The sequence below is a fragment of the Salmo salar genome, unplaced genomic scaffold (assembly GCF_965601325.2).
Source record: "Salmo salar unplaced genomic scaffold, fSalSal1 ptg000206l, whole genome shotgun sequence".
NCBI lineage: Eukaryota > Metazoa > Chordata > Actinopteri > Salmoniformes > Salmonidae > Salmo > Salmo salar.
This window is the reverse complement of record NW_027675329.1, coordinates 2,212,501-2,238,159: the sequence shown is the minus strand read 5'-3', so window position 1 is coordinate 2,238,159 and position 25,659 is coordinate 2,212,501. Positions and strand designations below refer to the sequence as shown.

The window sequence follows — 25,659 nt, the reverse complement described above, 5'->3', positions numbered from 1 at the left end:
GCAGCATCCTACATAAAACAATAATTTAAAGAAAAAAAGGTGATGTCTGTGTCTGAGTGTCTGTAGCCCTGTATCAGGAGTGACCAGAGTAACCTGAGTGTCTGTAGCCCTGTATCAGGAGTGACCAGAGTAACCTGAGTGTCTGTAGCCCTGTATCAGAGTAACCTGAGTGTCTGTAGCCCTGTATCAGGAGTCTGGGGATAACCTGAGTGTCTGTAGCCCTGTATCAGGAGTCTGGGGATAACCTGAGTGTCTGTAGCCCTGTACCAGAGTGACCAGAGAAACCTGAGTGTCTGTAGCCCTGTACCAGGAGTCTGGGATAACCTGAGTGTCTGTAGCCCTGTATCAGGAGTGACCAGAGTAACCTGAGTGTCTGTAGCCCTGTACCAGGAGTGACCAGAGTAACCTGAGTGTCTGTAGCCCTGTATCAGAGTGACCAGAGTAACCTGAGTGTCTGTAGCCCTGTACCAGGAGTCTGGGATAACCTGAGTGTCTGTAGCCCTGTATCAGGAGTGACCAGAGTAACCTGAGTGTCTGTAGCCCTGTATCAGGAGTGACCAGAGTAACCTGAGTGTCTGTAGCCCTGTATCAGGAGTGACCAGAGTAACCTGAGTGTCTGTAGCCCTGTACCAGAGTAACCTGAGTGTCTGTAGCCCTGTATCAGAGTGACCAGAGTAACCTGAGTGTCTGTAGCCCTGTACCAGAGTGACCATAGTAACCTGAGTGTCTGTAGCACTGTATCAGGAGTGACCAGAGTAACCTGAGTGTCTGTAGCCCTGTATCAGAGTGACCAGAGTAACCTGAGTGTCTGTAGCCCTGTATCAGAGTGACCAGAGTAACCTGAGTGTCTGTAGCCCTGTATCAGAGTGACCAGAGTAACCTGAGTGTCTGTAGCCCTGTATCAGGAGTGACCAGAGTAACCTGAGTGTCTGTAGCCCTGTATCAGAGTGACCAGAGTAACCTGAGTGTCTGTAGCCCTGTATCAGGAGTGACCAGAGTAACCTGAGTGTCTGTAGCCCTGTACCAGAGTGACCATAGTAACCTGAGTGTCTGTAGCCCTGTATCAGGAGTGACCAGAGTAACCTGAGTGTCTGTAGCCCTGTATCAGAGTGACCAGAGTAACCTGAGTGTCTATAGCCCTGTATCAGGAGTAACCAGAGTGTCTGTAGCCCTGTATCAGGAGTGACCAGAGTAACCTGAGTGTCTGTAGCCCTGTATCAGGAGTGACCAGAGTAACCTGAGTGTCTGTAGCCCTGTACCAGAGTAACCTGAGTGTCTGTAGCCCTGTATCAGGAGTGACCAGAGTAACCTGAGTGTCTGTAGCCCTGTATCAGAGTAACCTGAGTGTCTGTAGCCCTGTATCAGGAGTGACCAGAGTAACCTGAGTGTCTGTAGCCCTGTATCAGGAGTGACCAGAGTAACCTGAGTGTCTGTAGCCCTGTATCAGAGTGACCAGAGTAACCTGAGTGTCTGTAGCCCTGTACCAGGAGTCTGGGATAACCTGAGTGTCTGTAGCCCTGTATCAGGAGTGACCAGAGTAACCTGAGTGTCTGTAGCCCTGTATCAGGAGTGACCAGAGTAACCTGAGTGTCTGTAGCCCTGTATCAGGAGTGACCAGAGTAACCTGAGTGTCTGTAGCCCTGTACCAGAGTAACCTGAGTGTCTGTAGCCCTGTATCAGAGTGACCAGAGTAACCTGAGTGTCTGTAGCCCTGTACCAGAGTGACCAGAGTAACCTGAGTGTCTGTAGCCCTGTATCAGGAGTGACCAGAGTAACCTGAGTGTCTGTAGCCCTGTATCAGAGTGACCAGAGTAACCTGAGTGTCTGTAGCCCTGTATCAGAGTGACCAGAGTAACCTGAGTGTCTGTAGCCCTGTATCAGAGTGACCAGAGTAACCTGAGTGTCTGTAGCCCTGTATCAGGAGTGACCAGAGTAACCTGAGTGTCTGTAGCCCTGTATCAGAGTGACCAGAGTAACCTGAGTGTCTGTAGCCCTGTATCAGGAGTGACCAGAGTAACCTGAGTGTCTGTAGCCCTGTATCAGGAGTGACCAGAGTAACCTGAGTGTCTGTAGCCCTGTATCAGAGTGACCAGAGTAACCTGAGTGTCTGTAGCCCTGTATCAGAGTAACCTGAGTGTCTGTAGCCCTGTATCAGAGTAACCTGAGTGTCTGTAGCCCTGTACCAGGAGTGACCAGAGTAACCTGAGTGTCTGTAGCCCTGTATCAGGAGTGACCAGAGTAACCTGAGTGTCTGTAGCCCTGTACCAGAGTAACCTGAGTGTCTGTAGCCCTGTATCAGGAGTGACCAGAGTAACCTGAGTGTCTGTAGCCCTGTATCAGAGTAACCTGAGTGTCTGTAGCCCTGTATCAGGAGTGACCAGAGTAACCTGAGTGTCTGTAGCCCTGTATCAGGAGTGACCAGAGTAACCTGAGTGTCTGTAGCCCTGTATCAGGAGTGACCAGAGTAACCTGAGTGTCTGTAGCCCTGTATCAGGAGTGACCAGAGTAACCTGAGTGTCTGTAGCCCTGTATCAGAGTGACCAGAGTAACCTGAGTGTCTGTAGCCCTGTATCAGAGTAACCTGAGTGTCTGTAGCCCTGTATCAGAGTAACCTGAGTGTCTGTAGCCCTGTATCAGAGTAACCTGAGTGTCTGTAGCCCTGTATCAGGAGTGACCAGAGTAACCTGAGTGTCTGTAGCCCTGTACCAGAGTGACCAGAGTAACCTGAGTGTCTGTAGCCCTGTATCAGAGTGACCAGAGTAACCTGAGTGTCTGTTGCCCTGTATCAGGAGTGACCAGAGTAACCTGAGTGTCTGTAGCCCTGTATCAGGAGTGACCAGAGTAACCTGAGTGTCTGTAGCCCTGTACCAGAGTGACCATAGTAACATGAGTGTCTGTAGCCCTGTATCAGAGTGACCAGAGTAACCTGAGTGTCTGTAGCCCTGTATCAGGAGTGACCAGAGTAACCTGAGTGTCTGTAGCCCTGTATCAGGAGTGACCAGAGTAACATGAATGTCTGTAGCCCTGTACCAGAGTGACCATAGTAACCTGAGTGTCTGTAGCCCTGTATCAGAGTGACCAGAGTAACCTGAGTGTCTGTAGCCCTGTATCAGGAGTGACCAGAGTAACCTGAGTGTCTGTAGCCCTGTATCAGGAGTGACCAGAGTAACCTGAGTGTCTGTAGCCCTGCATCAGGAGTGACCAGAGTAACCTGAGTGTCTGTAGCCCTGTACCAGAGTGACCATAGTAACCTGAGTGTCTGTAGCCCTGTATCAGAGTGACCAGAGTAACCTGAGTGTCTGTAGCCCTGTACCAGAGTGACCATAGTAACCTGAGTGTCTGTAGCCCTGTACCAGAGTGACCAGAGTAACCTGAGTGTCTGTAGCCCTGTACCAGAGTGACCAGAGTACCCTGAGTGTCTGTAGCCCTGTACCAGAGTGACCATAGTAACCTGAGTGTCTGTAGCCCTGTATCAGAGTGACCAGAGTAACCTGAGTGTCTGTAGCCCTGTACCAGAGTGACCAGAGTAACCTGAGTGTCTGTAGCCCTGTATCAGAGTGACCAGAGTAACCTGAGTGTCTGTAGCCCTGTACCAGAGTGACCATAGTAACCTGAGTGTCTGTAGCCCTGTATCAGGAGTCTGGGGATAACCTGAGTGTCTGTAGCCCTGTATCAGAGTGACCATAGTAACCTGAGTGTCTGTAGCCCTGTATCAGGAGTCTGGGATAACCTGAGTGTCTGTAGCCCTGTATCAGAGTGACCAGAGTAACCTGAGTGTCTGTAGCCCTGTATCAGGAGTCTGGGATAACCTGAGTGTCTGTAGCCCTGTACCAGAGTGACCATAGTAACCTGAGTGTCTGTAGCCCTGTATCAGGAGTGACCATAGTAACCTGAGTGTCTGTAGCCCTGTATCAGAGTGACCATAGTAACCTGAGTGTCTGTAGCCCTGTATCAGAGTAACCTGAGTGTCTGTAGCCCTGTATCAGGAGTGACCATAGTAACCTGAGTGTCTGTAGCCCTGTATCAGAGTGACCATAGTAACCTGAGTGTCTGTAGCCCTGTATCAGAGTGACCAGAGTAACCTGAGTGTCTGTAGCCCTGTATCAGGAGTGACCAGAGTAACCTGAGTGTCTGTAGCCCTGTATCAGAGTGACCAGAGTAACCTGAGTGTCTGTAGCCCTGTATCAGAGTGACCAGAGTAACCTGAGTGTCTGTAGCCCTGTATCAGAGTGACCAGAGTAACCTGAGTGTCTGTAGCCCTGTATCAGGAGTGACCAGAGTAACCTGAGTGTCTGTAGCCCTGTATCAGAGTGACCAGAGTAACCTGAGTGTCTGTAGCCCTGTATCAGGAGTGACCAGAGTAACCTGAGTGTCTGTAGCCCTGTATCAGGAGTGACCAGAGTAACCTGAGTGTCTGTAGCCCTGTATCAGAGTGACCAGAGTAACCTGAGTGTCTGTAACCCTGTATCAGAGTAACCTGAGTGTCTGTAGCCCTGTATCAGAGTAACCTGAGTGTCTGTAGCCCTGTACCAGGAGTGACCAGAGTAACCTGAGTGTCTGTAGCCCTGTATCAGGAGTGACCAGAGTAACCTGAGTGTCTGTAGCCCTGTACCAGAGTAACCTGAGTGTCTGTAGCCCTGTATCAGGAGTGACCAGAGTAACCTGAGTGTCTGTAGCCCTGTATCAGAGTAACCTGAGTGTCTGTAGCCCTGTATCAGGAGTGACCAGAGTAACCTGAGTGTCTGTAGCCCTGTATCAGGAGTGACCAGAGTAACCTGAGTGTCTGTAGCCCTGTATCAGGAGTGACCAGAGTAACCTGAGTGTCTGTAGCCCTGTATCAGGAGTGACCAGAGTAACCTGAGTGTCTGTAGCCCTGTATCAGAGTGACCAGAGTAACCTGAGTGTCTGTAGCCCTGTATCAGAGTAACCTGAGTGTCTGTAGCCCTGTATCAGAGTAACCTGAGTGTCTGTAGCCCTGTATCAGGAGTGACCAGAGTAACCTGAGTGTCTGTAGCCCTGTACCAGAGTGACCAGAGTAACCTGAGTGTCTGTAGCCCTGTATCAGAGTGACCAGAGTAACCTGAGTGTCTGTTGCCCTGTATCAGGAGTGACCAGAGTAACCTGAGTGTCTGTAGCCCTGTATCAGGAGTGACCAGAGTAACCTGAGTGTCTGTAGCCCTGTACCAGAGTGACCATAGTAACATGAGTGTCTGTAGCCCTGTATCAGAGTGACCAGAGTAACCTGAGTGTCTGTAGCCCTGTATCAGGAGTGACCAGAGTAACCTGAGTGTCTGTAGCCCTGTATCAGGAGTGACCAGAGTAACATGAATGTCTGTAGCCCTGTACCAGAGTGACCATAGTAACCTGAGTGTCTGTAGCCCTGTATCAGAGTGACCAGAGTAACCTGAGTGTCTGTAGCCCTGTATCAGGAGTGACCAGAGTAACCTGAGTGTCTGTAGCCCTGTATCAGGAGTGACCAGAGTAACCTGAGTGTCTGTAGCCCTGCATCAGGAGTGACCAGAGTAACCTGAGTGTCTGTAGCCCTGTACCAGAGTGACCATAGTAACCTGAGTGTCTGTAGCCCTGTATCAGAGTGACCAGAGTAACCTGAGTGTCTGTAGCCCTGTACCAGAGTGACCATAGTAACCTGAGTGTCTGTAGCCCTGTACCAGAGTGACCAGAGTAACCTGAGTGTCTGTAGCCCTGTACCAGAGTGACCAGAGTACCCTGAGTGTCTGTAGCCCTGTACCAGAGTGACCATAGTAACCTGAGTGTCTGTAGCCCTGTATCAGAGTGACCAGAGTAACCTGAGTGTCTGTAGCCCTGTACCAGAGTGACCAGAGTAACCTGAGTGTCTGTAGCCCTGTATCAGAGTGACCAGAGTAACCTGAGTGTCTGTAGCCCTGTACCAGAGTGACCATAGTAACCTGAGTGTCTGTAGCCCTGTATCAGGAGTCTGGGGATAACCTGAGTGTCTGTAGCCCTGTATCAGAGTGACCATAGTAACCTGAGTGTCTGTAGCCCTGTATCAGGAGTCTGGGATAACCTGAGTGTCTGTAGCCCTGTATCAGAGTGACCAGAGTAACCTGAGTGTCTGTAGCCCTGTATCAGGAGTCTGGGATAACCTGAGTGTCTGTAGCCCTGTACCAGAGTGACCATAGTAACCTGAGTGTCTGTAGCCCTGTACCAGGAGTCTGGGATAACCTGAGTGTCTGTAGCCCTGTATCAGGAGTGACCATAGTAACCTGAGTGTCTGTAGCCCTGTATCAGAGTGACCATAGTAACCTGAGTGTCTGTAGCCCTGTATCAGGAGTGACCATAGTAACCTGAGTGTCTGTAGCCCTGTATCAGAGTGACCATAGTAACCTGAGTGTCTGTAGCCCTGTATCAGAGTAACCTGAGTGTCTGTAGCCCTGTATCAGGAGTGACCATAGTAACCTGAGTGTCTGTAGCCCTGTACCAGGAGTGACCAGAGTAACCTGAGTGTCTGTAGCCCTGTACCAGGAGTGACCAGAGTAACCTGAGTGTCTGTAGCCCTGTATCAGAGTGACCAGAGTAACCTGAGTGTCTGTAGCCCTGTACCAGGAGTGACCAGAGTAACCTGAGTGTCTGTAGCCCTGTACCAGGAGTGACCAGAGTAACCTGAGTGTCTGTAGCCCTGTATCAGAGTGACCAGAGTAACCTGAGTGTCTGTAGCCCTGTACCAGGAGTCTGGGATAACCTGAGTGTCTGTAGCCCTGTATCAGGAGTCTGGGATAACCTGAGTGTCTGTAGCCCTGTACCAGGAGTCTGGGATAACCTGAGTGTCTGTAGCCCTGTACCAGAGTGACCATAGTAACCTGAGTGTCTGTAGCCCTGTACCAGGAGTCTGGGATAACCTGAGTGTCTGTAGCCCTGTACCAGAGTGACCATAGTAACCTGAGTGTCTGTAGCCCTGTATCAGGAGTGACCATAGTAACCTGAGTGTCTGTAGCCCTGTATCAGAGTGACCAGAGTAACCTGAGTGTCTGTAGCCCTGTATCAGGAGTGACCAGAGTAACCTGAGTGTCTGTAGCCCTGTATCAGGAGTGACCAGAGTAACCTGAGTGTCTGTAGCCCTGTACCAGAGTGACCAGAGTAACCTGAGTGTCTGTAGCCCTGTATCAGGAGTGACCAGAGTAACCTGAGTGTCTGTAGCCCTGTATCAGGAGTGACCAGAGTAACATGAATGTCTGTAGCCCTGTACCAGAGTGACCATAGTAACCTGAGTGTCTGTAGCCCTGTATCAGAGTGACCAGAGTAACCTGAGTGTCTGTAGCCCTGTATCAGGAGTGACCAGAGTAACCTGAGTGTCTGTAGCCCTGTATCAGGAGTGACCAGAGTAACCTGAGTGTCTGTAGCCCTGCATCAGGAGTGACCAGAGTAACCTGAGTGTCTGTAGCCCTGTACCAGAGTGACCATAGTAACCTGAGTGTCTGTAGCCCTGTATCAGAGTGACCAGAGTAACCTGAGTGTCTGTAGCCCTGTACCAGAGTGACCATAGTAACCTGAGTGTCTGTAGCCCTGTACCAGAGTGACCAGAGTAACCTGAGTGTCTGTAGCCCTGTACCAGAGTGACCAGAGTACCCTGAGTGTCTGTAGCCCTGTACCAGAGTGACCATAGTAACCTGAGTGTCTGTAGCCCTGTATCAGAGTGACCAGAGTAACCTGAGTGTCTGTAGCCCTGTACCAGAGTGACCAGAGTAACCTGAGTGTCTGTAGCCCTGTATCAGAGTGACCAGAGTAACCTGAGTGTCTGTAGCCCTGTACCAGAGTGACCATAGTAACCTGAGTGTCTGTAGCCCTGTATCAGGAGTCTGGGGATAACCTGAGTGTCTGTAGCCCTGTATCAGAGTGACCATAGTAACCTGAGTGTCTGTAGCCCTGTATCAGGAGTCTGGGATAACCTGAGTGTCTGTAGCCCTGTATCAGAGTGACCAGAGTAACCTGAGTGTCTGTAGCCCTGTATCAGGAGTCTGGGATAACCTGAGTGTCTGTAGCCCTGTACCAGAGTGACCATAGTAACCTGAGTGTCTGTAGCCCTGTACCAGGAGTCTGGGATAACCTGAGTGTCTGTAGCCCTGTATCAGGAGTGACCATAGTAACCTGAGTGTCTGTAGCCCTGTATCAGAGTGACCATAGTAACCTGAGTGTCTGTAGCCCTGTATCAGGAGTGACCATAGTAACCTGAGTGTCTGTAGCCCTGTATCAGAGTGACCATAGTAACCTGAGTGTCTGTAGCCCTGTATCAGAGTAACCTGAGTGTCTGTAGCCCTGTATCAGGAGTGACCATAGTAACCTGAGTGTCTGTAGCCCTGTACCAGGAGTGACCAGAGTAACCTGAGTGTCTGTAGCCCTGTACCAGGAGTGACCAGAGTAACCTGAGTGTCTGTAGCCCTGTATCAGAGTGACCAGAGTAACCTGAGTGTCTGTAGCCCTGTACCAGGAGTGACCAGAGTAACCTGAGTGTCTGTAGCCCTGTACCAGGAGTGACCAGAGTAACCTGAGTGTCTGTAGCCCTGTATCAGAGTGACCAGAGTAACCTGAGTGTCTGTAGCCCTGTACCAGGAGTCTGGGATAACCTGAGTGTCTGTAGCCCTGTATCAGGAGTCTGGGATAACCTGAGTGTCTGTAGCCCTGTACCAGGAGTCTGGGATAACCTGAGTGTCTGTAGCCCTGTACCAGAGTGACCATAGTAACCTGAGTGTCTGTAGCCCTGTACCAGGAGTCTGGGATAACCTGAGTGTCTGTAGCCCTGTACCAGAGTGACCATAGTAACCTGAGTGTCTGTAGCCCTGTATCAGGAGTGACCATAGTAACCTGAGTGTCTGTAGCCCTGTATCAGAGTGACCAGAGTAACCTGAGTGTCTGTAGCCCTGTATCAGGAGTGACCAGAGTAACCTGAGTGTCTGTAGCCCTGTATCAGGAGTGACCAGAGTAACCTGAGTGTCTGTAGCCCTGTACCAGAGTGACCAGAGTAACCTGAGTGTCTGTAGCCCTGTACCAGGAGTCTGGGATAACCTGAGTGTCTGTAGCCCTGTACCAGAGTGACCATAGTAACCTGAGTGTCTGTAGCCCTGTACCAGGAGTCTGGGATAACCTGAGTGTCTGTAGCCCTGTACCAGAGTGACCATAGTAACCTGAGTGTCTGTAGCCCTGTATCAGGAGTGACCATAGTAACCTGAGTGTCTGTAGCCCTGTATCAGAGTGACCAGAGTAACCTGAGTGTCTGTAACCCTGTATCAGGAGTGACCATAGTAACCTGAGTGTCTGTAGCCCTGTATCAGGAGTCTGGGGATAATCTGCTCCTGTAACGACAAAACAAACAGAAAATACTGTCAGCATGAGACCTAAAATAGCCATCGATAAGCACTAACAATCACAATAATAATAATAGCAATAATAACAATTATAATAATAATAATAATAATTACAATAATGTTAGTAGCCTATATGACTATTTATTAAAAACTAAGTTATTTACTTAATGGGAAAAGTTGCATTTCAACTCGGACACGATCTTGTGGATGTCAGGTGAGAGGGATGTGATGTTGATGCCCAGGCAGTCCTCCATTGACTAATGTGAAAGTCGGTTCCTGTCGTGAGTCTTGATTGACTCATGTGAAAGCTGGTTCCTGTCGTGAGTCTTGATTGACTCATGTGAAAGTCGGTTCCTGTCGTGAGTCTTGATTGACTCATGTGAAAGTCGGTTCCTGTCGTGAGTCTTGATTGACTCATGTGAAAGCTGGTTCCTGTCGTGAGTCTTGATTGACTCATGTGAAAGCCGTTTCCTGTCGTGAGTCTTGATTGCGTTCAAAGAGGAAAAGGAGGAGTTGCAGGAGTCGATCCAAACATTGTTAGCACTTAAAAGGCAAGTATCTTTATTGTGCTGTATTCCTCTGAGCTGCCACCCAAAACACACACAAGGACTCGGCACTCCATGAGTGCATCTCTGATTTGGCTCGATGGTTGGAATTCAATCAGATCAGTTTGAATTGCGGCCTAATCCAGCGAGGGTATCGTTTTCTTAGCAAGGGAGGAGAATTCCCCACCTGGGCGGACTGTGAAAGGATCTCGAACAAACGCACTGATATCAGATCTGGTGGAGAAGTTGTCCCTCAGCTATTTGATGAAATCTTCCAAATTGGCCTGGTCTCTCTCTGCCTGTCGTTTCTTCAGTGTGCTGAAGTGCAGTAGCCTTCCAGAGGACAAGTCCAAATCCAACAACTCAAGCTTCCTAGTAAAGGCCTCAAGTCCACGACTGTTTTCCCTCTTCCTTGTAAATGCAGATTTAACCCGTTTAAGTTACAGAATGTCGCCAAAAAAAACAACATTAGAGAGGAATTCCTCAGAATACGAAGGTGGTCAGCTGCTGCCCTCATTTAGATTTTTCTGACTAAATCCACAACCTGGTCATGCAGCTCACAGAATGGCTCTAGAGCTTTTCCTTTACTCAGCCAGCGCACGTTGTTGTGAAGCAGGAGATCATCCTGGATGGACTCCTCTGGTTCTGTCACCAGCTTGCTTTTCCATTACTCAGCCAGCGCACGTTGTTGTGAAGCAGGAGATCATCCTGGATAGACTCCTCTGGTTCTGTCACCAGCTTGCTTTTCCTTTACTCAGCCAGCGCACGTTGTTGTGAAGCAGGAGATCATCCTGGATGGCCTCTTCTTTAAAGTCATTTCCATGAAAATAACGGACATATACACACAACTGTGCTACATCGGTGTTGTCAGTTCTCTCATCAATAGCCAGGGGAAAATGCTCAGCCTGACTGAGCACCTCCAGAACAATCCTATGCAGATCATCCTTCAGAGCACAGACACACTGTCTGGCTGTTGTCACAGACAGGGGCACCTGTTTGACAGACGCAATTATTCTATCCATAGACTTGTCTGTAGACAATTCCTCCAAAACTGTCACCATGCTCTTTTTAAACAGCTCTGCTTCTGTGAAGGGCATGTTGTGTTTGGTTAGAACCCAGGATGCTTTTAGGAAAGCACTTGGACCTTCTGTTGTTGGATCAGGCCACGAAGGAGGATTCTACTGCTGTGTTTGTAGGTTGTAGTTAATGCTTCAGTGTTTCTGCTTCGGGCCCCTGTCTGGGGCGGGAAGTCCACTTTGAAAGTACCATGCTTAGATTCATAATGCCGTCTGAGATTGAATTCTTTGCAAACAGTGACATTTTTATTACAACAAGACACACTGGCTTGGCATTGGAGAAAGATGGTCAGATGAATGGATATCTCTCTCTCCGTTCTTCCCTGAAACTTTGATTTTCATTATCCACATTTGTTTTGTTACTTTTTGAGAGCGACATGTTCTCTTGCTATCAAGCTCATTGTTCTGAATGAATGTTGATATTAATAAAGTAGTGTTGACTACAGTAGGCTACGTAGACCTGTTTTTCCCCACCAATCAACACACAGAGAAATAAACAAAAAGTTATAATTGAATAGAGATAATGGTGATTTTATGAACTTAATCAGATCTAAATTATTTATTGTCACTGAATGTATTATCTACTAATCAAATGTTGTAAACATGTTGTTCAATTTGTAGTGTAGGCGTATTAATTGTGCTAATATTATATGCTAATTATGTTCTGGCCCGCCGACTTTAACTCAGAAAAAAATTATCCCGATGTCACGTCCTGACCATAGAAAGCTGTTCTTTTCTATGGTAGAGTAGGTCAGGGCGTGACAGGGGGGTTTCTAGTTTAGTTTTTCTATGTTGTTTTCTAGTTTTGTATTTCTATGTTGGGTTTTGTTTGGGATGATCTCCAATTAGAGGCAGCTGGTCATCATTGTCTCTAATTGGAGACCATACTTAAGTAGGTGTTTTTCCCAACTGGTTTTGTGGGAGATTGTTTTTGAGTAGTGTATGTTTCACCTCTGCGTCACGGTTTGTTGTTTTTTTGTTCTTTAGTTTATGTGTATGTATTGCATAGTTTCACAGTTCAATAAAATATGTGGAACGATAATCACGCTGCACTTTGGTCCGCTCCTCTCTAAGACAACCGTGACACCCGAAGCCAAATCTAGTTGACAAACCCTGTTTTATAGTATGTCATGGCCTTTTCTGGACAACTGAGGTTATGTTTATGATATACTATGGTGTTGTGCCACTAGACTTTGACCAGATATTATTGCATCCAAAGATCAACTGCACCTAGAACATAGATACAGAGCCACTTGTTATCAGGAAGCTGCTCTCTCAGCACAACGGAAAATATCTCAATGACTTGACATGTTCTGGCTGTGAATTCAGGCTACAAGGTAAGAATCTTCCCAGTGATTATTGTAAAGTGTGTAGAGAAATTAAATGTATGGTGTTATTTTAGTATAGTGACTGACAGTAAAACACTCAGATCTAAAAGTCCATTTCACCTGGGACAGTTATGTGACAGTTCAATCATACAAAATGGCGCTAACTGGGCGTAGGCAAGTCAAATTCAAAAACATATTGTTCATATATTCGTATATTGTGGTTATTTTACAATTTGTATATTTTTATGTATAAGTTGTAAATCGTCTTTCAAAATATCGTAAAATGTGTTTTCTAAACTACAATGAGCTCCTCTTTCCTGTGTAATTTGGTATGAAACCACTGAACATACTTTTCTTAACATTGTTATTATGAACTGAATTCAGTAACAGCATAATAATATCATACCTGTTGAACAAAGCAACACACTAGAATGAGAGGAATTATTAAAAGAGAAAGTTAGACATTATTATTATTATTATTATTATTATCTATTAATTAAATCACCTGACTGTTTCTATGTCTGTTAGTAAATGTTTTATTTCTAAGAGATAATGAATACATGAGAACAATTGACATTCAATAATTAGTTGGCCCTGTGTTAACCACAACCAACATGTTGGATCTCTGTTTAGTTGTCACTGTGTTAACCACAACCAACATGCTGGATCTCTGTTTAGTTGTCACTGTGTTAACCACAACCAACATGCTGGATCTCTGTTTAGTTGTCACTGTGTTAACCACAACCAACATGTTGGATCTCTGTTTAGTTGTCACTGTGTTAACCACAACCAACATGCTGGATCTCTGTTTAGGACGTCACTGTGTTAATCACAACCAACATGTTGGATCTCTGTTTAGGGGTCACTGTGTTAATCACAACCAACATGCTGGATCTCTGTTTAGGACGTCACTGTGTTAACCACAACCAACATGCTGGATCTCTGTTTAGGACGTCACTGTGTTAACCACAACCAACATGCTGGATCTCTGTTTAGTTGTCACTGTGTTAACCACAACCAACATGCTGGATCTCTGTTTAGTTGTTACTGTGTTAACCACAACCAACATGTTGGATCTCTGTTTAGTTGTCACTGTGTTAACCACAACCAACATGCTGGATCTCTGTTTAGTTGTTACTGTGTTAACCACAACGAACATGCTGGATCTCTGTTTAGTTGTCACTGTGTTAACCACAACCAACATGCTGGATCTCTGTTTACAGGGGTCAGCGCTCTAAAATGAGTCTCTCTGGGGAGAGAGAGGAGGGGGGCCCTGCCTCTAAAATGAGTCTCTCTGGGGAGAGAGAGGAGGGGGGCCCTGCCTCTAAAATGAGTCTCTCTGGGGAGAGAGAGGAGGGGGCCCCTGCCTCCAAAATGCATCTCTCTGGGGGACGTGACACCAAAGCTAAGAGGTGAGATAACAATTTTATGAATAATTTATTAAGTTTATTTCCAAAATAAATAGCTATCTTAAGGTGAATGCAGTTACTGTAAATCTCTCTGGATAAGAGCATCTGCTAAATCAGGGGTTCTCAATCCGGGGTCTGCGGAGGTACTGCAGGGTTTCTGCAGGAAGCGTGGGGAGTGGTGGTGTATCCTGGGAGAAAACTAAACTAATATTCTGAAATGTCATTGTGGTCTTATGTTCCCATCTATTGGAATTATTTAGCAACTGCAGTAGTGCTGAAAAAATGTGTTATTCCTTACTAAAGTAGTAATTACTGAGAATTACTAGTTAATTTTTATCACTTACAATCATAAAATAACAACTTATACCATAACAAACAATTAAACTGACATAAACCAAAATCACTATATATGTAGTTATTTAGTTAATTACCAAATTGAGCCGGTCGGTCACATTTGAGTGTGAGGGAGATACATAGCATTTTGAAAAAAAAACATTATTTTTGTCTCTCTGAAATGAAACCATCAAGTGATAGATTTTAAACAAATCCTTGTCTGTGAGAGATGTAATAATTAATACATAATTTATTTAAACAATAAAAGCTCATTTCTGTAAAGTGATATGTTGCGTTTTGGAACTCTTCTTATGTTTCCCATCTGAGATCAGAGTAGATGAGAGATGTAATGTTTGTCTCTGTTGTGTTGAAGACCAATCAAGCAGGAGAGACCAGCCTCCCCTGTTCCCAGCTGTGTGTCCATGAAGTCTATGAAGCAACCTATACAGTTTAGAGAGGGAGACTTTTCTACTGAACAAAGGTAAGAAGAACTCATGGGTCATGGTCAGTGAGTTTAACAACACTGTCTCTAGTCATTTCTCCTCTCACATTTTCACATTTCTTTTGGTTGTTTTCATAATCCATAGGCTAATCCTTTAGTCCATTTTCATAGTCCTAAAACAATATTAAACAAACACAACGTTCCCTCCCTGTGTGTGTGCGTGCGTGTGTGCGTGTGTGCGTGTGTGCGTGTGTGTGTGTGTGTGTGTGTGTGTGTGTGTGTGTGTGTGTGTGTGTGTGTGGTGTGTGTGTGTGTGTGTGTGTGTGTGTGTGTGTGTGTGTGTGTGTGTACTCCCTGGATGAGGAGATGTAATCTCATGTTTTGTCCACAGAAACCAACAGGAGAGATCAGAGTCAGAGATTCTCAGTGGTCAGTCTTCCCAGAGTCATCAAACAGACCTGGACTCTATATTCAGAGTATGTGGTCCTGTTATGAACATTTGTTTTTGTTTACCTCAAGTAAAGTTGATCTGTCAATCATTCATTATTGTGTTAATGAGAAAGCATTTCTTCTCTTGCTTAACTTATTTACTTGATTTATTTCAGTTGCTTGAAGAGAAAATGATGACATTTGTGAAGAATGAGCTGAAGATGTTCAAGAGGATTCTTAGTCCAGAACTCCCAGAAGGCTTTGAGAGTCAGAAGCAGGATGAGGAAGTGGTGGATGCTGAAGATGAGAAGCAGGAGAGCAGTGCCAGAGAGGGGGCTCTGAAGATCACACTGCACGTCCTGAGGAAAATGAACCAGAAGGAGCTCGCTGACACACTGGAGAAATGTAAGACCTGTCTGCCTCATGTTGAATGCTGTTTTATAACATTTAAAAGCTGTGGCTAAAGTACAGCTAAAGTAGCTGTGTAACTCAATGATAATGTAGCAGCCTTAACACAACACCTAGTGACCTCATCAAGTAGCAGCAGGGATGTGTTGTGGTGATTAATTTAGAGAGAGAGAGAGAGAGACAACATTAATAATACCATCAATAATACCAATAATAATATAATCAGTCACACCAGTCTGTAATGCATTATGAAAACATTTACACATTTATACAGTCAATTAAGAGAAGACATTATTAAAATGTTAAACTTTATAAACGGTCCTTCAATACCGTAGGCATTAAAACAAACGTAATATTAATATCCTCTGTGTTATTTCTAGATTCAGATGAGCTTGCTGTGATTTGCCAACGTGAACTCAAATCTAATCTAAAGAAGAAGTTTCAATGTGTATTTGAGGGGATCGCTAAACAAGGAAACCCAACACTTCTCAATAAGATCTACACAGAGCTCTACATCACAGAGGGTGGAACAGGAGAGGTCAATAATGAACATGAGCTGAGACAGATTGAGACAACAACCAGGAAACAAGCAAGACCAGAGACTGCAATCAAATGTAACGACATCTTCAAACCCTTAACTGGACAAGACAAACGTATCAGAACTGTGCTGACAAAGGGAGTCGCTGGCATTGGAAAAACAGTCTCTGTGCAGAAGTTCATTCTGGACTGGGCTGAAGGAAAAGCAAATCAGGATGTCCAATTTGTATTTTCATTCCCATTCCGGGAGCTGAATTTGATGAAAGGGGACAAACACACTTTCATTGAACTTCTTAATCACTTCTCAGTGGAAACCAAACAATCAAGAATCTCCAACTACGACAAGTACAAAGTTCTGTTCATCTTTGATGGTCTGGATGAGTGCCGACTGCCCCTAGACTTCCAGCCGAACAAGATCTGTTGGGACATCACAAAGTCAACCTCAGTGGATGTTCTGCTGACAAATCTCATCAAGGGAAATCTGCTTCCCTCTGCTCTCCTCTGGATAACTACCCGACCAGCAGCAGCCAATAAGATCCCTTCAGGGTGTGTTGACCAGGTGACAGAGGTACGAGGGTTCAATGACCCACAGAAGGAGGAGTACTTCAGGAAGAGATTCAGTGATGAGGACCTGGCCAGCAGAATCATCTCACACATAAAGACATCAAGGAGCCTCCACATCATGTGCCACATTCCAGTCTTCTGTTGGATTTCTGCAACAGTCCTTGAACACATGTTGAAACATAAGAGAGAAGAGATGCCCAAGACTCTGACTGAGATGTACACACACCTTGTGGTGTTTCATACCAAACAGAAGAATGAAAAGTATCTTGGGAAAGAAGAGACAGGTCCACACTGGAATAAAGAGAGCATTCTGTCACTGGGAAAACTGGCTTTTCAACAGCTTGTGAAGGGCAATCTGATTTTCTATGAAAAAGACCTGAAAGAGGCTGGCATTGATGTCAATGAAGCCTCAGTGTACTCAGGATTGTGCACACAGATCTTTAAAGAGGAATGTGTTCTGTACCAGGACAAGGTGTACTGCTTCGTTCATCTGAGCATTCAGGAGTTTCTGGCTGCTGTGTATGTGTTCCTCTCATTCATCAACAACAATGAGAATCTCGTGGACAAACTGCAAAAAAAGTCCAGTATATTTTCTTTGCTGTACAGAGACAAGTCTGAAGTTACTGTCTACAAGAGTGCTGTGGATAAAGCCTTACAAAGTGACACAGGAAACCTGGACCTGTTCCTCCGCTTCCTTCTGGGACTCTCACTGGAGTCCAATCAGAAGCACTTACGAGGTCTACTGACAAAGACAAGAAGCAGCTCACAGAGCCATGAAGAGACAGTCAAGTACATCAAGGAGAAGATCAGGGAGAATCCCTCTCCAGAGAGGAGCATCAATCTGTTCCACTGTCTGAATGAACTGAATGACCATTCTCTAGTGGAGGAGATCCAAAGCTACCTGAGATCAGGAAGTCTCTCAGAACCCAACCTGTCACCTGCACAGTGGTCAGCTCTGGTCTTTGTGTTGCTGACTTCAGAAAAGGAGCTGGATGTGTTTGACCTGAAGAAATTCTCCAGATCAGAGGAAACTCTTCTGAGGCTGCTGCCAGTGGTCAAAGCCTCCAGAGCTGCTCTGTGAGTAAATAAAATGACATATAAGAAGTATTCATCAGGAAGAAATATTATGTTTAGTGAAAAAGATGTATTATAATATGTATATTGAAAAACATATTGAATAAATGCATTGATGGAAGATTAATCTATATGTTGTTTGGGAATATGAACCAAATGCATCTACCGTTGTCCTTCTACACTACTGGTGTTAAATTAACAGTGTGTTTGTGAAGTCATGATGATCTCGTTGCAGGCTGTCATGCTGTGGAGTCACAAAGAAAGGCTGTGCTTCTCTGGTCTCAGCTCTGAAGTCAAACCCCTCACACCTGAGAGAGCTGGACCTGAGTAACAATGACCTGAAGGATTCAGGAGTGAAGCTGCTCTCTGCTGGACTGGGGAATCCCCACTGTAAACTGGAGACTCTGAGGTCAGTATTCCTGTAGTTGGTAAACAAGTGTTTTGTTGTAGTCTCTGTTATTGGTAATGGTGAGAGGTTAGCATGTTTTGTTGTAGTCTCTGTTATTGGTAATGGTGAGAGGTTAGCATGTTTTGTTGTAGCCTCTGTTATTGGTAATGGTGAGAGGTTAGCATGTTTTGTTGTAGCCTCTGTTATTGGTAATGGTGAGAGGTTAGCATGTTTTGTTGTAGTCTCTGTTATTGGTAATGGTGAGAGGTTAGCATGTTTTGTTGTAGCCTCTGTTATTGGTAATGTGAGAGGTTAGCATGTTTTGTTGTAGCCTCTGTTATTGGTAATGGTGAGAGGTTAGCATGTTTTGTTGTAGCCTCTGTTATTGGTAATGGTGAGAGGTTAGCATGTTTTGTTGTAGCCTCTGTTATTGGTAATGGTGAGAGGTTAGCATGTTTTGTTGTAGCCTCTGTTATTGGTAATGGTGAGAGGTTAGCATGTTTTGTTGTAGCCTCTGTTATTGGTAATGGTGAGAGGTAAGCATGTTTTGTTGTAGCCTCTGTTATTGGTAATGGTGAGAGGTTAGCATGTTTTGTTGTAGCCTCTGTTATTGGTAATGGTGAGAGGTTAGCATGTTTTGTTGTAGCCTCTGTTATTGGTAATGGTGAGAGGTTAGCTGTTTTGTTGTAGCCTCTGTTATTGGTAATGGTGAGAGGTTAGCATGTTTTGTTGTATCCTCTGTTATTGGTAATGGTGAGAGGTTAGCATGTTCTGTTGTGGCCTCTGTTATTGGTAATGGTGAGAGGTTAGCATGTTTTGTTGTGGCCTCTGTAACTTTCTCACTCATTCTGATTCATGATTTATTCATGATTTTTCTTAATCATGGCATCATCAGAATTTAATTTTTAATCGTCAATCACATACAGTTGAAGTCGGAAGTGTACATACACTTAGGTTGGAGTCATTAAAACGTGTTTTTGAACCTCTCCACAAATTTCTTGTAAACAAACTATATAGTTTTGGCAAGTCGGTTAGGACATCTACTTTGTGCATGACACAAGTAATTTTTGAAACAATTGTTTACAGTCAGATTATTTAACTTATAATTCACTGTATCACAATTCCAGTGGGTCAGAAGTTTACATACACTAAGTTGACTGTGCCTTTAAACAGCATGGAAAATTCCAGAAAATCATGTTATGGCTTTAAAAGCATCTGATAGACTAATTGACATCATTTGGATGTATTTCAAGGCCTACCTTCAAACTCAGTGCCTCTTTGCTTGACATCATGGGAAAATGAAAAGAAATCAGCCAAGATCTCAGAAAAAAAATTGTAGACCTCCACAAGTATGGTTCATCCTTGGGAACAATTTCCAAACGCCTGAAGGTAACACGTTCATCTGTTCAAACAATAGTACGCAAGTCTAAACACCATGGGACCACACAGCCGCCATTCCGCTCAGGAAGGAGACGCGTTCTGTCTCCTAGAGATGAACTTACTTCGGTGCAAATCAATCCCAGAACAACAGCAAAGGACCATGTGAAGATGTTGGAGGAAACAGGTACAAAAGTATCTATATCCACAGTAAAACGAGTCCTATATCGACATAATCTGAAAGGTTGCTCAGCAAGGAAGAAGCCACTGCTCCAAAACCACCATAAAAAAAGCCAGACTACGGTTTGCAACTGCACATGGGGACAAAGATCCTACTTTTTGGAGAAATGTCCTCTGGTCAGATGAAACAATACAAGAACTGTTTGGCCATAATGACCATTGTTATGTTTGGAGGAAAAAGGGGGAGGCTTGCAAGCCAAAGAACACCATCCCAACCGTGAAGCCCGGGGGTGGCAGCATCATGTTGTGGGGGTGTTTTGCTGCAGGAGGGACTGGTGCACTTCACAAAATAGATGGCATCATGAGGAAGGAAAATTACGTGGATATATTGATGCAACATCTCAAGACATCAGTCAGGAAGTTAAAGCTTGGTCACAAATGGGTCTTCCAAATGGAAAATGACCCCTACGATACTTCCAAAGTTGTGGCAAAATGGCTTAAGGACAACAAAGTCAAGGTATTGGAGTGGCCATCACAAAGCCCTGACCTCAATCCTATAGAAAATTTGTGGGCAGAACTGAAAAAGCGTGTGCGAGCAAGAGGCCTACAAACCTGACTCAGTTACACCAGCTCTGTCAGGAGGAATGGGCCAAAATTCACCCAACTTATTGTGGGAAGCTTGTGGAAGGCTACCCGAAACGTTTAACCCAATTTAAACCATTTAAAGGCAATGCTACCAAATACTAATTGAGTGTATGTAAACTTCTGACCCACTGGGAATGTGATGAAAGAAATAAAAGCTGAAATTAATCATTTTCTCTACTATTATTCTGACATTTCACATTCTTAAAATAAAGTGGTGATCCTAACTGACCTAAGACAGGGGACTTTTACTAGGATTAAATGTCAGGAATTGTAAAAATGGAGTTTAAATGTATTTGGCTAAGGTGTATGTAAACTTCTGACTTCAACTGTATGTATTAAAATACCCTCAAATAAAAGGTGACATTATATACTGTCACCTCATATGAAACATTTGATCTGAAATCCAAAATGTTGGAGTTTAGAGCCACATTTAAAATGTTATCTTCACTGTCAAAATAGATATGGTGTGGACTGTATACTCAATACAATGTAAATCTGATACCTCACTGTCTGTCTTTTGACTGATACTGCTTTTTAAACTGGTCTGGTCAGTCTACTCAAATATTTGTACTATATATGTTTCTATCTGCAGGCAATACTTTGATCATTTGTCATTTTTAATGATGATACATTAATTTACGAATAGATATGGCCGGTTCAGGACACTGATATCTGAAAAATGTTGAAAAATTATACTGCCACTATTTTCACCACCAAAGCATAGCAGTGTGATTTTAATTTGATTTGACTCTTTGCAGGCTGTCAGGCTGTCTAGTCACAGAGGAAGGCTGTGATTCTCTGGTCTCAGTTCTCAGTTCAAACCCCTCACACCTGAGAGAGCTGGACCTGAGTAACAATGACCTGAAGGATTCAGGAGTGAAGCTGCTCTCTGCTGTACTGGGGAATCCCCACTGTAAACTGGAGACTCTGAGGTCAGTATTCCTGTAGTTGGTCAACAAGTGATAACTGTTCACCAGATCCACATGTGTTTACCAGGCACACATAGTACACACCATATGTGTTTGGACAGTGAAGCTTACAGTTTTAAATGTGGTGCTATGATCCAGCATTTTGGATTTGAGTTGTTTCATATTAGGTGACCTTACAGAATGTCACCTTTTATTTGAGGGTATTTTCATACATAGCTGTTTTACCATTTACAAATTAAAGCACTTTCTGTACGTAGTTCTCCCATTTGAAGAAGTCTTAATTATTTGGACAAATTCACTTATATTGTATTAAAGTAGTCAGAAGTTTAGTATTTTGTCCCATGTTCCATGCCTGCAGTGATTACATCAAGCTTGTGATTCTACAAACTTGTTGAATTCATTTTTCAGTTTGTTTTGGTTGTGTTTTGGATGATGTTTTTCCTAATAGAAACTGAATGGTGAATAATGTCCTGTCATTTTGGAGTCACTTCACTTGTATTGTCAGTAAGAATAGAAGATGTTTCTGAACACTTCTACATTCATGTGGATGCTACCATGATTATGAATAATCATGAATGAATCGTTAATGATGATGAATGAGAAATTTACAGAGGCACAAAGATCAGACCCCTCTGTTATTGGTGTTATTCTGTATACTTCTGGCCCTTCTTTGGACACTGTGTTAACTAACCTCCAGACGAGCTTCAATGCCATACAGCTCTCCTTCCGTGGCCACCAACTGCTCTTAAATACAAGTAAAACTAAATGCATGCTCTTCAACCGATCGCTGCCTGCACCCGCCCGCCCCTCCAGCATCACTACTCTGGACGGTTCTGACTTAGAATATGTGGACACCTACAAATACCTAGGTGTCTTGTTAGACTGTAAACTCTCCTTCCAGACTCACTATTAGCATCTCCAATCCAAAGTTAAATCTAGAATTGGCTTCCTATTTCGCAACATAGCATCCTTCACTCATGTTGCCAAACATACCCTTATAAAACTGACCATCCTACCGATACTCGACTTCGGCGATGTCATTTACAAAATAGCCTCCAATACCCTACTCAATAAATTGGATGCAGTCTATCACAGTGCCATCCGTTTTGTCACCAAAGCCCCATATACTTCCCACCACTGCGACCTGTACGCTCTCGTTGGTTGGCCCTCGCTTCATACTCCTCGCTAAACCCACTGGCTCCAGGTCATCTACAAGACCCTGCTAGGTAAAGTCCCCCCTTATCTCCGCTCACTGGTCACCATAGCAGCACACACCTGTAGCACGCTCTCCAGCAGGTATATCTCTCTGGTCACCCCCAAAGCCAATTCCTCCTTCGGCCGCCTCTTCTTCCAGTTCTCTGCTGCCAATGACTGGAACGAACTACAAAAATCTCTAAAACTGGAAACACTTATCTCCCTCACTAGCTTTAAGCACCAGCTGTCAGAGCAGCTCACAGATTACTGCACCTGTACATAGCCCATCTATAACTTAGCCCAACTACTTCTTCCCCTACTGTATTTATTTATTTATTTAGCTCCTTTGCACCCCATTATTTCTACTTTGCACTTTCTTCCACTGCATATCTACCATTCCAGTGTTTTACTTGCTATATTGTATTTACTTTGCCACCATGGCCTTTTTTTGCCTTTACCTCCCTTATCTCACCTCATTTGCTCACATTGTATATAGACTTATTTTTCTATTGTATTATTGACTGTATGTTTGTGTAATACCCTTGTTTGAACCAAGTATTGAGTTTATTTGTTATAATTAATTGGTATTATATTTAAAAGATGACTGAATTGCTCCTAAACTGTAATGTTGTTAATGCATTATGCTTTTTGAAGTAATATTTATTTAATGTATAAGTGAATAGTTTGTTTTACTTTGAAGTTTACGTTTTGACCAATAAGGTCGCTTGTTAAGTTGTGGCCAATGGGAGTTGACCTGGTTAACGGGAGGGAAAAAGACATTGATGAAAGGATGGACGTTTTACCTCAGGACGGTTGGTGAAGAAAAATTATAAAAGAAGACGACAGAACTACAACAAAACCCATAGCTACTAAGACATGAAGGGAAATACATGTTTTATTTAATAAAAGAGTTGTTATAATTTAGTTAAAACTTAGTAAAGACTGAAGCTACCGTCTCGTCGTGTAGGTATTAGCCAGCCTAGAGGTTAGCCTAGCATCGTGTGACACCGGGAGATAATTGCTTGGGAAGCTTAACGAGTTCGTGTTGCCATGGGGATATCGGTTACGGCTAAGGAGTACTGTCTGCATGGGTAGCTGTGCTGCCTTGGACTTGGTGAGGAAACCTGCATGGAACTGCCATACTTCGCTGAGGGAATATCTACCAAGTAGTGAGTAAGCACAATGTGAGGTGATTATAAATAAATACATTGGTAATAGTGAGAGGTTAGCATGTTTTGTTGTATCCTCTGTTAGTGGTAATGGTGAGAGGTTAGCATGTTTTGTTGTAGCCTCTGTTATTGGTAATGGTGAGAGGTTAGCATGTTTTGTTGTAGCCTCTGTTATTGGTAATGGTGAGAGGTTAGCATGTTTTGTTGTAGCCTCTGTTAATGGTAATGGTGAGAGGTTAGAATGTTTTGTTGTAGCCTCTGTTGTTGGTAATGGTGAGAGGTTAGCATGTTTTGTTGTAGTCTCTGTTCTTGGTAATGGTGAGAGGTTAGCATGTTTTGTTGTAGCCTCTGTTATTGGTAATGGTGAGAGGTTAGCATGTTTTGTTGTAGCCTCTGTTATTGGTAATGGTGAGAGGTTAGCATGTTTTGTTGTAGCCTCTGTTATTGGTAATGGTGAGAGGTTAGCATGTTTTGTTGTATCCTCTGTTATTGGTAATGGTGAGAGGTTAGCATGTTTTGTTGTAGCCTCTGTTATTGGTAATGGTGAGAGGTTAGCATGTTTTGTTGTAGCATCTGTTATTGGTAATGGTGAGAGGTTAGCATGTTTTGTTGTAGCCTCTGTTATTGGTAATGGTGAGAGGTTAGCATGTTTTGTTGTAGTCTCTGTTATTGGTAATGGTGAGAGGTTAGCATGTTTTGTTGTAGCCTCTGTTATTGGTAATGGTGAGAGGTTAGCATGTTTTGTTGTAGCTTCTGTAACTTTCTCACTATTATTCATGATTCATTCATGATTTTTCTTAATCATGGCATCATCAGGATGCTTTTAGTAGTGTTTAGAAACATGTTATCTACTCACTTGTAAATAAAATGACTCCAGTCACCATCTGTAATGAACACGATGGGAGACAGAGAGCTGGTTTCAAGCGCAGGGCTCAGCAGGTGTTTATTGTAAAGGACCACAGGAGGAGGCAGGTAGCTGGGTCCAGGGGCAGGCAGAAGGTCATACACAGGGGGTCCAAAAAGGCAACAGTACAGGCAGGGAAACGGCAAAAGGCATCATTAGTGAGGCAGGCAAAAACTATCATTCACAGGAGGATTATATACTGTCACCTCATATGAAACATTTGATCTGAAATCCAAAATGTTGGAGTACAGAGCCACATTTAAAATGTTATCTTCACTGTCAAAATAGATATGGTGTGGACTGTATACTCAATACAATCTAAATCTGATACCTCACTGTCTGTCTTTTGACTGATACTGCTTTTAAACTGGTCTGGTCAGTCTACTCAAATATTTGTACTATACATGTTTCTATCTGCAGGCAAAACGTTGATAATTTGTAATTTAAAATATGATACATAAATTTCTGAATAGATATGGCAGGTTTCAGGACACTGATGCATCTGAATATGTTGAAGAAATATACTGCCACTATTTTCACCACCAGAGAATAGCAGTGTGGTTTTAATATGATTTGACTCTTTGCAGGCTGTCAGGCTGTCTAGTCACAGAGGAAGGCTGTGCTTCTCTGGTCTCAGCTCTGAGGTCAAACCCCTCACACCTGAGAGAGCTGGACCTGAGCTACAATCACCCAGGAGACTCAGGAGTCAGACTGCTCTCTGCTGGACTGGAGGATCCACACTGCAGACTGGAGAAACTCAAGTATGTAGAGGGTTTATGTCAATGTTCATATCAGACATGTTGGACTTTTCAGGCTAGTTAAGACAAACATTCTGACCACCACTTGGACAAAGTTATATGCTGACTGTGTGTGTGTTTGTCCTGTGTGTGTGTGTGTGTGTGTGTGTGTTTGTCCTGTGTGTGTGTGTGTGTGTGTGTGTGTGTGTGTGTATGTCCTGTGTGTGTGTGTATGTCCTGTGTGTGTGTGTTTGTCCTGTGTGTGTGTGTTTGTCCTGTGTGTGTGTGTGTGTGTGTGTGTGTGTGTGTGTGTGTGTGTGTGTGTGTGTGTGTGTGTGTCCTGTGTGTGTGTGTGTGTGTCCTGTGTGTGTGTGTGTGTGTATGTCCTGTGTGTGTGTGTGTGTGTGTGTGTATGTCCTGTGTGTGTGTGTGTGTGTATGTCCTGTGTGTGTGTGTGTGTGTGTGTGTGTGTGTGTGTGTATGTCCTGTGTGTGTGTGTGTATGTCCTGTGTGTGTGTGTGTCCTGTGTTTGTGTGTGTCCTGTGTTTGTGTCTCTCCACTCTGTGTGAGTGTCCTGTGTGTGTCCTGTGTGTGTGTGTGTCGTGTGTGTGTGTGTCCTGTGTGTGTGTGTGTCCTGTGTGTGTGTGTGTCCT

General features: G+C 44.3%; 2 protein-coding genes across 2 annotated transcripts; both read left to right on the top strand.

Moving 5' to 3' along the window:
- The first annotated feature begins 10,663 nt into the window (after nt 1–10,663).
- Nucleotides 10,664–15,393, top strand: LOC145867131 (uncharacterized). The gene is made up of 5 exons (XM_082971189.1): nt 10,664–12,296; nt 13,511–13,699; nt 14,403–14,510; nt 14,863–14,947; nt 15,077–15,393. The coding sequence occupies exons 2-5, from the start codon at nt 13,527–13,529 to the stop codon at nt 15,362–15,364; spliced, it is 654 nt and encodes a 217-aa protein (XP_082827315.1). The 5' UTR covers nt 10,664–12,296; nt 13,511–13,526; the 3' UTR covers nt 15,365–15,393.
- A 312-nt stretch (nt 15,394–15,705) lies between these two features.
- On the top strand, nt 15,706–17,908 carry LOC145867096 (NLR family CARD domain-containing protein 3-like). The gene is made up of 2 exons (XM_082971142.1): nt 15,706–17,486; nt 17,719–17,908. The coding sequence occupies exons 1-2, from the start codon at nt 16,105–16,107 to the stop codon at nt 17,906–17,908; spliced, it is 1,572 nt and encodes a 523-aa protein (XP_082827268.1). The 5' UTR covers nt 15,706–16,104.
- The last annotated feature ends 7,751 nt before the right edge of the window (nt 17,909–25,659 follow it).

What these genes read in the sequence shown, in the direction of transcription:
- LOC145867096 (XM_082971142.1), top strand. Translation starts at nt 16,105, where the DNA reads ATGAAAGGGGACAAACACACTTTCATTGAACTTCTTAATCACTTCTCA. An exon ending in AAAGCCTCCAGAGCTGCTCT is followed by an intron (nt 17,487 to 17,718) that starts GTGAGTAAATAA and finishes ATCTCGTTGCAG; the next exon opens with GCTGTCATGCTGTGGAGTCA.
- LOC145867131 (XM_082971189.1), top strand. Translation starts at nt 13,527, where the DNA reads ATGAGTCTCTCTGGGGAGAGAGAGGAGGGGGGCCCTGCCTCTAAAATG. An exon ending in CGTGACACCAAAGCTAAGAG is followed by an intron (nt 13,700 to 14,402) that starts GTGAGATAACAA and finishes GTTGTGTTGAAG; the next exon opens with ACCAATCAAGCAGGAGAGAC. An exon ending in GACTTTTCTACTGAACAAAG is followed by an intron (nt 14,511 to 14,862) that starts GTAAGAAGAACT and finishes TTTTGTCCACAG; the next exon opens with AAACCAACAGGAGAGATCAG.